Source organism: Pezoporus wallicus, unplaced genomic scaffold (genome assembly GCF_028554395.1).
Source record: "Pezoporus wallicus isolate ANWC-B61680 ecotype Strahan unplaced genomic scaffold, APGP_CSIRO_Pwel_v1 contig_736, whole genome shotgun sequence".
In the NCBI taxonomy this organism is placed as follows: domain Eukaryota; kingdom Metazoa; phylum Chordata; class Aves; order Psittaciformes; family Psittacidae; genus Pezoporus; species Pezoporus wallicus.
The window spans coordinates 814,301-828,923 of record NW_026639744.1 but is presented as its reverse complement, the minus strand read 5'-3'; the positions used below and the strand labels follow the sequence as shown (position 1 = coordinate 828,923).

Below are 14,623 nucleotides of genomic sequence, written 5' to 3'. Positions count from 1 at the left end.
TGTGCTGCAGCTCTGGAGTATTTCACCCCACTGAAACATTAGTCAGTGGTAGGACATAGACATGACTGACCATAAGTTCCCATAGTACCTGTAGGTGTGTAACTTAAATACATCCACACTAAATCTAATTATATAAATCCTCACATTTTGAATTGAAGTCAAAATGCATAATGATTGGCCCCTTCTGATTTAAATTATACAAAGCAGAACACAGCTCAAAGAACCCTGATAACAGTATTGAATTCTCATCTGGTGATGAGAATGAAATACAAACCACTATCAGTGTATTCTGCAGTCACAGAGCCTGTGTCAATATCATTTGGGCATGGAAAAAATAGCAGACGCCAAAGAAAGAGAAGATATTCTTACACGTTAATCAATACAGAGAAAGGAAATGATTCCTGTGAGCTAATACATTTGAGGGTACTTCTTTTTGTTTGAAGAGTTTCCAAATCAATCTTAAAACCATATCATGGCCAATAATAAAAGACTTATGCCATTACTTACAGAGCTACTAATATGAAGAAAACATCACCAGTATGGTTATTATTCTGGTATCTTAATTACTATAAGACAATGAGAAATTACCTGAGACTTGGTTTTAGTATCTTCTTTTGCATTTTCTATTAAAGATGATTTTTCCCTGAAATAGAAGTTACTCGAATTAGAAGTGTTGTAGAAAGGGGTACACCTCCAGTGTACACACTGGTCCCCTTTACTTACAAAGAATCTTCCTGGCTTTGAGTATACTGAGAAAACAAGGTAGTATCTTGTGATGCGTCCAAATTGTTGTACATAGCAGGAATACCAACTCTGAAACAAAACCAGAAACGGGAAGTCAGACTCTTTTACTGGAAAACTAAAAGGAGGGCAGGCTAGTGTAACACATTACATCATCACAAGAGAGCAGATGCTTGTATGAGGTGGACTGAATGTCCAAACCCTAAAGACCACTTGAACAGCAACACACATCCCAGTAGGGGCTGCTGCACAGAGCAAGGGAATGTACGTGAAGTGTTCAGAGGCACTGAAGCCGCACACTCCACTCTCTGGTTCAGGCAGGAAAGATGCAATATTGCAACTGACTGACACAACCTCACACCCCAAATGGCACAGCAAAATGCAAAGCGGAATGAGGGCATGATTTATCTCCTTATTTCCAGACTGCTCTTGTCAGTTGCATTATTTTTTTTTCCATTTTGAACACACTTTTGGAGAAAAATGCTGTGGTTGGGATCTCGCTCTGCAAAGAACTGATCCACGTATAGAATCTAACCAACTTCCTGTCAAGCACCGCTGTGTGTAAGTTTTGCTTACCCTGTTTTTTTTGCTGCCTGAAAATACTCTGGGTATTATTTTCTTGCATTAAAAAAAGGATAATTCTAAACATTCCCTTGCAATTAAGATGAGTCTTGGGAATATCCTAATTTGAGATATGCTGCTGTCATGAGTTTATCTTTTCAATTTTAGAAGTCTTTCTTTCAGAGAAGGTAAAAAACTTTTAATTTCAATGATTTAAGAAAATTACATCTTCCATTTCACATGGCAGAAGTTGTGACATAAAAATGCAAACTCAAAATTACCAAACTCCTAACTATTAACAGAGAGTATATTTAATCGAAATAGGAACAGATCAGAGAGTAATTTGGTTGCTTTAAAATAGTAAAGCAAATAACTTCGTTAGCTTTGAACTCTGTATGAAAGAGTAAGATTTAATTGCCTACAGCAGTCTGATACAAAAATTGAAATTCTGTGAATCTGACATACTCAGTGCAATGATATTCCACATAAAGTTTACAACAGAGTAAGTCACAGACCTTTTTGACCTAAGCACTTCTTTTTGATGTTCTGTCAGTACTCTTTCTTTTGTTTCTGGAGGAATATACACAAAATCAATGGATTTCTCCTCTTCCAGAAGTATCTCACTTTTAGCCTTCAAAGATGAAAATTCTAATTTCAACTACAGAAAAGAAAAAAAAAAATTAGAAACAAAGCAGAGGAACTGGAAGTGTTTTTCTACTTCGGGTACAGTCATCCTAAACAGAACAGTTCTTAAATAACCACTATTCTTTCAGTGGCTATATAATATATATACACATAATATAAAAATATTAACTGGCACAAATCCCTCATTAGGTGATGATTTTCTTCATGAGTGAGTTTTTGCCCCCCAACATTACTACTGAGGAGAGATGCTGCAGTCTCTCCTCCATGCCTCTAAGCACAAGCTCCTGCACTTTGACATCTTGAAGTTCAAAGCCTCTAAGATGGGAACATACCTCAATACTCTTGGGGGATTATTATTTACTACTGTTTACTAAGTCAGCCATTCCTTAGGAATACAATAACCTATGCTCCCTAGTGTGTGTGACCAATTCAGAGCATGCAAGCACAGGTCTACCAGGACCAAGACCCACCTCAGGACCTGAATTCAGTCACAAATTGCACCCAGACCCAGGGGTGAACTTTGTATGTTGGGTGCCACTCCCCCCATCCCTCAAGCAGCCCTCCATGAGACCTCCTTAAAACTCAGCAATCTGTAAGCTCAGCAGAGAATTTTAGCAGGAATACTTAAGTGTGCTATACAGCATAAGTTTGACAGAAAAATGTTTCAGCATCACAGAAGTCATTAGTTTCTACTGAGCATCTGCAGGAACACAGAGGACGTTCTGCTACAGAACAGAATGGATCTGACTCTCACACCCATCTGCAGACACCTCACCTTTGCAGATGTCACTTGCACATTACTAGATTTGTCTTGTACTTCGTCTTTTTGTTCACTCATCTGTGCCAGTATAGAACCTCGGTTTTGACCCAAGTTTACTTCCATTCCACTTATCTTTGCATCCAGCTGTGAATTTTCCATCTATTAAAAAAAAAAGACACTGAAGCCATCGTATGGAGAGACCTCAAGCTCACAAACCCCTCCTGAGATGTATTAATTTCTTCAAGTAAGCCATCCCACACTCCCATTTTCCTCTAAATTACGTAGAGGACAACTTAAAAAATTAAGTCAAGCAAGCTAGCAGAGCCCACAATTTAAAATGCACGAAGTATTATGAACCAGCTCAGTCTTCTGAGAGTGCTTACCGTGCATAGCTTCTCATTCCAAACCTGAGGCAAGTATAGGCCAATCACAGAAAAAATCAAAACCGACTGTGCCACTACCTTATGAATGATCCCCTAGAGTTATAAACAATGAAGCAACCAATGGGGTCAACAAAATATTTACCGCATCAGAGAATGGGCCACTGTATTCTTCGACTCCCTCAATGCTTTCAAAACCAGGTAGCAGGAGTGGAATTTTCTTTTTGGCTTGGCTTAACACAGATCTGTTCAACAGAAAAGAATTTTAAACTTACAGAGGGATGGGGGAACAAGACCAGCAGTTATCCCTGCTTGCATGAAAAGCAGAATACAAACGGTGACTAGAGCTATACAAAGTCATTTGTACATAACCTGAGATCTGTTCCTTTAAAAATATATAAATACAAAAAACTATGCCTCTTACTTTAACTCTTCAGGGTACTCCAATGCTGTAGTCTTGGAGAATGTTGCATTCCAGAATTGGGCACACTGGTTGCGGATCTGTTTGCTCTTATGCTGAAATGCTACACAGAGCAACGGTGAAATCTGCTCCAGCAGTTTGCTATCGTAAGAGCCAGTGCAGTGAGACTGTAAACACTGGATAACCTCAGCCAGGAGTTTTTCCAGCTGAGGGAGAGAAGAAACAATAGGGTGTTTTATTTTATTCAAGCTTTTCACATATTCACTATTTAAAAGTTTAAAACATTATTTAAAAATTATTATCCCATAGAATAGTATGGCCCGAAGAATAAAGTTTAAACAGCAGAGCACACAAAGTCTGAACAGGTGAGTTTAGTGGTCCTCCCCTCAGCTACATTTTTAGGAAAAAAAAAAAACAAAACAAAAAAACTCTGCCTTCAGTGTATTTTTAATTTTTTGCTTAAAATACAGAAGGAATGGCAAAATTCGTGTCAGCCGTTCCCCCCCCCCCCCCCAGCTATTTCTCCAGCAAATTTACCTTGTTGTTAAGATTACTGTATACTTTAGATACATCGGCAAGCCTGCCAAAACAGAAACGATAAAGTTTAGATTTTGCCATCTCACTTATCCCAAGATAAAAGAATTAAACACATCATGCACTCAAGCACTGCACACTGGTTTTAGTATACAACTCAATGAAATAATGTTATGAAACTACCCTCCCACTGGGTGATTAAAACATCTCCTGATACGAACAGTTTCAAGTAAGCTCCCTTTAATGCTCCTGATACTTACATGCTAACATTAAGAGAAACTAGTGGTAAGACAGCAGTAATTGGTACAAACTTCAAATTAAAGGTTTTCTTATGAAGTAACTTCTAACTGCCTTTTGCTCTGAGCCTTCTATCAAAACAGATTTCCCAGGCCCCATAAATATCTGCATTAAAAAGCTGAAGTACTGCCTAAACGAAGCCATTTCACATAAGTAAATCCCTGGATACACCATCCTGAAAAATGTGAGAAAACTGCATTTAGCAGTTCAGTTTATTAACCTGTGGTCTCAAACCTGAAGAGGTCCCCAAACTTGTATTTGCATGGATATGCCTTCATTCAACATTATACCTCCAGCACTTACTTCTCCCTTTTAATGATAATTCTATGACAATGCTCAAACCAAAGCAGATGAGATGGGAGATGGAGAGAGGTGGTGTTCAACTGAACCTGACGTAGGAACAAGTAGGGTCTTGCCTATGAGACAGAGACTCCTGATGAATTTTAGGTTAGAGGTGGCAGCCCTGCTTCAAGTTTCAGTAAAAGTTTCAATGAAACTTGTACAGATTGACTATCCTATTCCACCCTCTCATCCCAAACCCACAAAAGCTGCACTCTTTTCCTTATCCCAAGCAAGGTATGCAACTCTTGCATCAACAGATCAGAGACCACCTTCTGCCAGCCCCTTCCCACCAAGCCCCCAATAATTCCCCATCATGTCCTGGGAGGAAACATCTGTAACGATTAAAAAAGCAAAGCCACATAAGTAGAGCAAAGAGCACAGGAGCATTTCTCAGTATATACCTCTGCTTAAAAACTTCCAGGATTTTAGCGCGCATCAACTAATTATGATTTCTACATTTCCTACAAAACATTACACAGTTCCTGCCCACTAGAAAATACATCACTGTTAAGTACCTTCACTGCAGTGAAAATAAACAGCAGGCAGAAACCAACCACTCTGGTCATGCAGAGATGACAACAGATCCACTCTGAAGAGACTGCAGTTTTATCAACCAGATTTCCAGAAAGCCTATAGGTTTCCTTTGGTATACAACTAGGTAGGTTTGGGTTTGTTCCTGAAGACAAGCATTACAAAGGAGGCTGCTGCTCAGGCATTGGGGGTTTGAACTCCACTGAATCTCAGAGGCAGGCAGGGTTGTGCTGGGGGCTGTAATGCGACACGCTGCCTCACGCAGGTCAGGCTGCCCCTTTGCTCAGCCCCAGCACCCTAGGTTTACACAGCAATTGTAGGAAAAGGGGAGCTCTCAGCAGCTACCTGGCAGACACATCCTTTCTGTGGTGTGCGGATGCAATACGAAACCTGCACCTACCAGCTGGGCTGAACCTAGTGACAGACATGGTGCTCTCAAAGGTGAGACTCAGCAAGAGCTGAATTAGTGCCAATGCCCTGAAACCCCCTGAGCTATATTTATTCGGATATATGGCTTGCCACAGACCACACGAAATTTCGCCAATATGCAGCAACACAATGAATCCAGACTTCCAACCATTCTTAAAATACTCACTTTGTTCTTTCATAACACACTGCCAGGGGTTTTGAAAAAGTTGCAAACATAGTCCCAATCACTGAAGGCAATGAAACGTGGCTGATGATGTTGTGAAGAACAGCAATAATTGAAGGACCAACAGAGACCAATGTTTCTGAACAGATTTCTTTGGAACTGAACACATGGAAAGAGTTTAGTAACATCACCAGGAGTTTAAACAGAGAGGCAAGCTTTCCAAGGGGCTCCTTTTTCTTCTTAGACCAGTCTGTAGTTGTCTGTGGAGCTAACATTAAAAGAGTTTTAAAAATTAGGGGTTTCTATGTAACAACATGAATTACAACAAAGCACATCTGAACTTCCAGTCTACGTGAGAAACTGAACTCTGCTTCCCAAACTGTATCTACATACAATTTAAAGCCAGACCTAATATTAGACATACATTTTTTACTGCATCATTTTATAATCCCACTACAGATATCTCCTATTCCTCTTATTTATACTTCTGCTTGGTCGCACAAATGACAATGCTTTTAAGTGTCTTTAATGCCTACTTGCAAAGAGACAGCAACCCCCCCACAGATACTAGCTGGTACAAAAATTCTGGAACAGCGGAAGAGGAGGGAAGTGGAAGTATCAAGTTTTAGTAGTTTATTCATTTTAAGTGTGGGCTTCAATTGTGGTTTTCCTCATCAGCACTTCCAATTAAATCATTTAATTCTTTCAGCAGTCCAACACAATGTCTTATTATTTTAACAAATTCATATGGGGCAGAGAAATCATCAGTACTTTGAGTTTTATGCTGAATTACATTATTTTATAAATCATTTCTTCAGCTTTAGTAGCTGTAAATGGGAGTAGGGAACAAAACAAAGAACACTTCACATACAGTGACCTTTTGTCTTCTGTTAAACCTATTCTTGACTCTTTTATGCAAAGCAGCTTCAAATGTTACATCAAAGTTCATTGTCAGGTTTAGGCAGGTATTACATAATTAGACTGTGGATTATGTTCAAGCATTACTGCCTCAGATTACGACTGAACAAAGCAAAAGCTGCAGATTCCACATGCAAAAATGAAATCAGAAATGAAAACACCAAATCGAACTTCGGAAACCAGCTCTGTTTGACAGTGAACTGAGAACTGAAGTGGCCTCAACGTTTACATCCATTACAGATGCATTTTGTCAGGCTGTACAGTAACTGCTCAACAGCTCAACAAATAGGAAAGATCTGATACTCAAATATCCATACTGGGTGATATTTTTAGTTCCTTTTTATGATTTTTTTTGTCAGTCCCTTCGGTGTTTAGATAGCATGGGTAGCATATACAGACCACCGATACCCTACAGTCATCACTTCCGCATCTACAACAACTCTTGATTTTTACCAACTCTGCAATAAAAGACACGGAAAACCCCAATATTCAAGTATTTCCTTACATTTATTTTTTGGTTGATATTTAGTATCATATGGTGCAAAGTTGATGCAGTCAGACATGACTGATAAAATATGAGTGAGACCTTCCATCATTGAAATCATCTGAGGAGGAAACAGAAGTCATCAGCAAAGCCCAAAAGAGCAATGGTGACAGAAGAAAACATGCTGGCCATTCAGGAAAGCAATTCAAGCAGCTTTTAAAAGTGGATGAAATCTGTCCACGTTATCAGGTAGACTCAGATAAGGTTACATTTTGAATTACACACTTTTACACAAGCTGAAGATGAGTCTTCCTAAGCTACACAAGTAAGACATAAGCACACAGACAATCTGAAGAAGCAAACCAGTAAACATTCAGCCACAAAAAAGTCCTAGATTTAAGAAGGTGCACCAGAAGTATTACAGCTGAAGGCACCAGGAATCCAGCAAAACACATCACCAGATGTCAGTGTGCACTTCAGTTACTGAACTTAAAAACAAAACCTGATTTTCAGAGAAGTCACTGCAGGAATAACAATGACACTGTCACTAGCATTCAGGAAGCACAAATGCTTGTGGTACATGGAAAAAGATGGGCCAAGGGTATTTGTTTTTCTTCACTCCATCATAAAATCTTCTAAATAATACAAAACTTGCTTTTAAAAGGAATATTGATAATGTGGCCCAAATAAAGTTTAGTTTCAATATAACTTACATACTGAAGCTTTAAGGTGTTTAAATTGAGCTTGCTTAATTATCGATTTGTGAAAACTGAAGCTTATATTTGGGACACAGCAGCATCCAAAGTAAGTTAGAATGCTGTAATCCAGCAAATTCCATTTCTCTTTCTCAACTGTTTCTCACTTGTTCTTTTCACAGTATTCTTTTCAAAAGATGGTCAACTTGGAAGCACAAAGGATGTTATGTTGCAAAGCTGATGTTCACTGACACCTATGGACACTTTATCTCCCCACATGATGTGGGCTTGCAAACAGGCAAGAAGATAATGTAAAGGCTCCTTTTTCAAAAGCTTTCTCCTTGATAACACTTCAGAAGTAAAGTCTCTAAATTTTAGTGTACAAGGTTGGTGGTACCAGAAATATGGCAAGCTCTGCCCTCTGAAAGCTGCAGTGCTACTCTACCTTCCTTCCTAATCAAAGTGCCTCGTTTTGTGGCATTTGTTAATTCAGCCTGAAGTCACTTTATAAATACGCACATTTGAACTGGACAAATAATATTTATCATGATGACATTCACTAACCATTTATACTTAAATAGTTAGAATACAAATCCAAAGACTGCTTAACTTCTCTTTTTTTATGTTTTATCATTATTTTTACTCTTTTATATCAATTTCAACTCCTGTTAGTAACACAGAATTTCGTTACAGCTTTCTCTCTATCTCACCTAAACCACTTTGAGTTACAGAAAGCACTACATTAGAGTTTACAATAGGTTATTTTATATAATTCAAAATATAACTGCTAAAGTATTTAGACAGTTCAATATCACCGGTTTATACTCACTACTGGAGTTTCACCTTCTAGCCCAGATATTATTTTGGCACAAAGTTCTTCACAGCATAGGTTTTCTTCTGCTGTTGCAACTAAAGCAGCACAGCGAGCAAATGCTCTATACAGGTCTGACCAAGCACGCAACAAGGATTTCATAGTTGGCTTTAACAGAAAGAAAAAGTTTATAAATATCAATGTCTGTGCAAAGAGAAAATAACTTGCTTTAAGCTTTCTTCTTCTGTCAAAACTGATGTAACTCAAGAAATCCAACCCTGGAGCAGTGGTCCAATGCATACAGATACTGGTTACAAACTCTGAGACTACCAGGTAGTACCTCAGAGATTTTACAAAACCCACATTGTTACTAATCAACATTATGCATTCACTGTTACCTGTGGAAATCCCTGAGTGGGGAAGATCTGTGATACTGGTAACAACAATGCACAGTAAACAGCACTGAAGTTGTGCTCCAGTGCATCCCCCTGGTTTACTTCATTAGTCTGCAAAGAGAAAACAATTTTCTAATTAGAGAAAACTTAATGACAAATAAGGCTGTTTTAAATATATTTACTCTGTACATAAGATCTGTGCAAGCTCAACTGTCAATGACATTTTGAAATCAGCTAGTCTCAGTTCTTTCAAGAGCTGAAGCTGATCCTACTGTTTAATAAGAGAGATAAAAAGCACTGCTTCTAAATTCCGAAAGTTTCATTCCAAGAATAAGAAAATCAGAAAATGTCTTGTATGGTTTTTGTTTCAGTTGCAGTAAATGATGACAGCAACTTACTTAAAGCACCTAAGGCTTCCTTCATAAAATCTAAGTTTTTTAGGTCTATTGACTAAGTGAGGGCTAGAGTTCAACAACTCCCGTATTTCAGTTACTTCTAGTTAAGTAATCTGCAGAGCCTATTGAATATTAGTTTATATGGCATTCAGTGACACTTCCAGTCAAGAAGTCTAAGAGACACTCTTCCAATTACATCCTAAATGTCTCGGCTTTGTATTTGTTCTATTTTCACATATAGCAAACAAGCCTCTTAATGTTTAGAAGCTAAAAGGCCCTGGAGGACAGGCTTCTGACCTTTGTAGCAGCAAAAGCATTTCAAGGAGTGAAGGCTTGAAGCACACATTTACCATCTTAAAAAAGGAGAACCTTCCCAGCACTACACTGGATTTTGTACTGAGGAGTGATCACTCTTTAAACCACTTTAAACCACCACTACTGCCCTTCATCCTACCTTGCTGCAAATGTTTGCACTCCAGTTAGGGATGTTTTAAAAAAATGCTGCTTATTTAATGTTACTATCACTTCAAGACATGCAATTCCTAAAAATACATTAAAATAGAAGACAGGCACACTTTTCCTGAGTTTTTTTTTGGAAGAGAACAAAAAGCCACTATACCCGATTAATCCAGTCAGTTAGCGGATTAACAACAATACTCCACATTCTCCAAAGATGCTCCTTATTTTCCACTTGCTTTGCACTCTGATTAATAATGCAGATCACAGATTCACTGAAAGCCAGGGGAGACGTAGGCCCAGACAAAACATAACCCACAAGCGTTTCCAGAATTACAAAGAACCTAGGGAAGGAAGTTAAATAGGTAAAATAGTTTTTTTTAGCTGAAGTTAGGAAAAACTTCTACAAGCTCTATTGGAAGCTCGTTATACACAACCACCACCACATACCTTTCATCTGTTACGCAGCATTTCAAGAGGTTGTCATGGAAAGGCAGCTGAATTAAGAATAAAGCTGGTGTTCCCTTGTAAAAGAAATTTAAGAGGTCAAACCAACATATACATCAAAATGGAACAACTGCCTCACACATGTATCTATATATTACATTTAACTCTAAGCCAGAAACCTACAGTTATTGAAAGTTGTCAAAAATTGTCAATTCTAACACTTCAAAATAAAAAGGGGGGGTGGGGGGGATGGAACTGGAAACCTGAAGCTTCTGCTAGGTCCTGGTGCTTTGGCAGAATACCAATTACACTATCAATGAAACAAAAGACTTTTCTATTTCAAAGACTGGGTTTTAGAGTACTTGGCCATTCCTGCTTTGAAATGACAGGCACCATGGTAAGGCAGATGCACATAAGGCTATCAGTGTGTGATGATGCCTGGAACAAGAGGGAGCAACCTGAGATTTGCATATTTCAAGGATTCAGCAAGACAGCCTTTGGACAAGCGCTCCCAAAATCTATTACAAGTATTTCAGGGTCACTGATGTTAAAGTATTTATTTAAACACATTTAATACCCACCAGTTAAAGTTTCAATCCCTTAATGAAATTCTGACTTGTACGTAAGTCAGAAAAAGTCTCCAAACGCAAACAAAACACTTGTGAGGGGGAAAACCTGGGAGCAATTTAGAGTTGAGCTCTTAAGCCAGTTCTGGTAGACAAAGTTTTATACTACTCACTTAAGAGCTGAGGCACTCACTTATTCTTGTTACACTTAAGTCTTCTCTCAGAGATATCTGTCTGCTTTTAAAAGTTTCCACATGAAATCCATGCATTCCCTGGCTAACAAGGCAAATATTTAGCTGCTTCCATAGCCTAAAAAGCTTTATTACCACTGCGGCAAAATAAACAAGTTGCTTTCCTTCTACTGGTGGACATACTAAGAGAAGAGCTCATCATCATCCAATGTTAAAAGTCTCTAAACAGCCTTTTAGATATTAAATAAACCTAAGTGGTACCATGCTCCTTCTTAGCCTGCCCCACTCCAAACACAAACACGAAAGTGTCACTTCAGCTTTTTCGTACAGGTTACTTTCCATTTTTGTAATTTTTCTAACTTCTTGTAATCTGCTCTTCCCTTCCTACACAGTGCACAGAACACACGGCAGCCCTCCCGTTAGGGCTCATTAGGACCAAAGTAGGACAGAGTAGTTCTACCTACTAATGAGTACCCCTACTTTTCCTGCAGCAGACCATGGTGAATGCTTTAGCCCACCATGACTTCCGAATTTGTTCTGAAATAATGCTGTCTAGCATGACATTCTCTGCTTTGCTTCTGTGCAGGTAAATTTTTCCTGAGGAGTAACACATTCTACCTTTAAGAACTTAATTCTGTTGACTTCAGAATATTGCCCCAACATATCAGTGTTCAGTATATAAGTAGTACTACACCGTTTGACGACGTAGTCTCCTTGTGAAGTATCTGCAACCTGTATTTTAAATCATGACACGACTGTGAGCAATCCCCTTTTGATATTACAGTACTTCCAGCATAACTGTTTTTAGTTACAGACAGTTAGTTTAGTCATCTGAAACAAGGGCTGGAGACACAGTATGCATTCCGGAACATGGAATGTGATTTCCTGAAAGATTTGGATCTCACCATTTAGGAAGTGCTCTGTGCATTTGTGCAAATATGACATCCTAATACCTTTCAGCAGATATAAAGACCAGAGTTCTGGAATGAAGTCAGACTTACATTTAAAAGATCCATATCGGCAATCTGATAAGCTGGTGATCCCAGTACTTTTGGAGGTAACTCCTTAACAGTAATATCAATGAGGGACTAAGCAGGGGGAAAAAAAGAAAAGAAATGTATGTAAATATTTTTTACTGAGGCCTTGAATACGTTAAATAACACAAAGAATAGAAGTAACACCACAAATTAAAACAAAACTGTAACAACTGCTTTCCTTTAGTGAAAATAAGAAAAAAAATCCATCATTTCAGTAACTGTCCTTTCAAAAAACAGACAGACCCACCCAACTTACCAGTATTTTCTGCACAGGAAGAGAATTTGAATTAACAGTGTTTTTTAAGGCCTGGAGCAACATAGTCAGTATTTCCGACCCCTGCTTTTCTTTCTTATTTCCTAGAATAAAGCATATTTACAGTTACAGCAGACCAAAACAATGGCCACTCTGACAATTACTTACAACTTTAAGATCAAAAATATTCTGTGTGTATTTATAAACATATAACAAATACTTGATAGATTCGGATACCAAGTCTCGCTCTGAAGAACAGCGTAACTGAAACCTCAAGGTTTAAATAAAAATAAAGCCCCCAAGTTTTATTAGTGAAGTGGCAACACCTAAGTACCTAAGGCAACAACCTTAACACTAACACGCTAAAAAAAAGTTGTGAAATTTTACATCCATCCAAGCACTGCACTTTGTTTCTCTTATGCTTTTCAGTTAGATCTTTCAATATAAGGGATTTCATTATTAAGAATATTCTGGACTTTCAAAGCCTTCACAGAGCAATGAACACATTTTTAAATTAGGGAACAACTTCTATACATCTTAAAGACATCATAGTATGAAAATCTACTTAAACAGGTAGCAACAGTCACATAACAAAGACTTTATGCTCATTTCAGTAATACACTGAATGTCTCCGTTTGTCAACACCAAGGTCTTGAGGAGGAGTTTGGTTGTTTTTTGGAACTGGAAAGATTTCTTCAGCAAGAAAAGCAGTTCAAGTGCTTTAATGCCTTCCTTACTGCTACATGCAATGCACATGCAGTCAGACACTCTCGTGCCTTCCCTAATAATCCTCACTGGAATAGATCACTATGATTTTGTATTTGTCACACAAAGATGTAGGCATCACAAAAACTGTCAGCTGTTGCTTCAGAAAGGACTGATGATGATGCCTACAACCAAGCTTTACAGCAATGAAGCAAACACTACTTAAGGTCTAATCTTAAAGAACAACTCTTAACTGGTCAGCCGTGACAAAATAGTACACTTTTTACCTGATTCAATGGCTGTTTTCACGTATCCATTTATGCCCTTCCATATAACATTCAGCATACAATCTACAAGATAACATAATATTTTTATTCAGTTTGTAATAAAAACATTGAACAGCACTGCAGTTAAAATACAGTGTTAAAACAGCAGACTTTAACATAACCCAAAACTGATGCAAGCTTTCAAAGCAAGTCTGAGCAGTTTTATTTAATGTAACACCAAAGCATTACAGCAAGTGGTTATTTCTCCTTGTGCTTCCCTCACCCATTTTATTTTCCAGAAAATAAAGAGAATTTTGCTACTAAATTCTTACCAGGAACTTCTTTTCCAATTGCTATAAAACCATCCTGAACTGCACTGATAAATGTGCTGGCATGCTTACAAAAAAAGGAAGGGCTACTGATCAACGGATACTGGAGAGGCTCTAGGAGAACAAAAAAAAAAAAACACCACATTCTGTAACTCTTTTATTTTGCAGTCTACTGGTAAGACAAGCCTTAAAAATAATCACGGATCTGTGTCCACTTACAGCATTTAAAATAAACCCAACTTCTAGTATTACAGATGACAACTGACAGTTTTAAATCATTTCATTCTAGTAGGTATCTTTAAATGCAGCAAAACCGGCAGTTTCAGATCATGTGAAAATACTTCAAAAAGAAATACAACTCATATACCTAAGCTAAGCACAAGTTTGTTTTGCTTAGCAAAGTCTAAAATTTCTGGTCCCATCAGGAAGTGAAGCAGCATTTCGATTCCTAAAAGCTGAATGGAAGGAATCACCACCAGTCCTGCTGTGCTACAGTTCAAGTTCATTCTTGGTGTGGCTGGACTTGTGAACGGGTACGGACCTATATGGGTTAAGAAAAATAACAATGTCTTGTGTTTCACCTGCAATCAAGTGAAAGGAAAGATCCAGTAGACCAAAAGCCCAAATGAACATGAAATCACAGAATAGCACTGGCTAAAAGGAACCTCTAAAAGCCAGCCAGAAACTTAGCATGAGTTCCAATGAAGTAAGGTTTAACACCACAGTCATAACCATGCACTTCGGAAGAGCAACCATCTTCCAAAGATTGCACAGCCCTAGGTGCCAAACTTCATTTTGGTGACACAAGTCTCCACAGAAGCTGTGGTTGCAGAGCAAGACACAAGCTATGCTATACACAAGTTATATAGTC

At 38.2% G+C, this 14,623-nt stretch overlaps 1 protein-coding gene across 3 annotated transcripts in view; it reads right to left on the bottom strand.

The window, feature by feature from the left end:
• RIF1 (replication timing regulatory factor 1) overlaps positions 1 to 14,623 on the bottom strand; it is a 34,393-nt gene that overhangs the window by 6,992 nt on the left and 12,778 nt on the right. For all 3 annotated transcript variants that reach the window (XM_057415619.1, XM_057415620.1, XM_057415621.1), the window contains exons 11-28: positions 14,120 to 14,293; positions 13,756 to 13,866; positions 13,445 to 13,507; positions 12,456 to 12,556; positions 12,164 to 12,250; positions 10,409 to 10,482; positions 10,122 to 10,302; positions 9,111 to 9,218; positions 8,731 to 8,880; positions 7,228 to 7,327; positions 5,808 to 6,072; positions 4,046 to 4,088; positions 3,512 to 3,714; positions 3,233 to 3,332; positions 2,723 to 2,866; positions 1,818 to 1,960; positions 724 to 813; positions 589 to 643 (exon numbers count right to left, since the gene is read on the bottom strand). In XM_057415619.1, the coding sequence (XP_057271602.1) occupies positions 589 to 643; positions 724 to 813; positions 1,818 to 1,960; positions 2,723 to 2,866; positions 3,233 to 3,332; positions 3,512 to 3,714; positions 4,046 to 4,088; positions 5,808 to 6,072; positions 7,228 to 7,327; positions 8,731 to 8,880; positions 9,111 to 9,218; positions 10,122 to 10,302; positions 10,409 to 10,482; positions 12,164 to 12,250; positions 12,456 to 12,556; positions 13,445 to 13,507; positions 13,756 to 13,866; positions 14,120 to 14,293 (2,192 nt within the window). The remainder of the gene's footprint in view (positions 1 to 588; positions 644 to 723; positions 814 to 1,817; positions 1,961 to 2,722; positions 2,867 to 3,232; positions 3,333 to 3,511; positions 3,715 to 4,045; positions 4,089 to 5,807; positions 6,073 to 7,227; positions 7,328 to 8,730; positions 8,881 to 9,110; positions 9,219 to 10,121; positions 10,303 to 10,408; positions 10,483 to 12,163; positions 12,251 to 12,455; positions 12,557 to 13,444; positions 13,508 to 13,755; positions 13,867 to 14,119; positions 14,294 to 14,623) is intronic.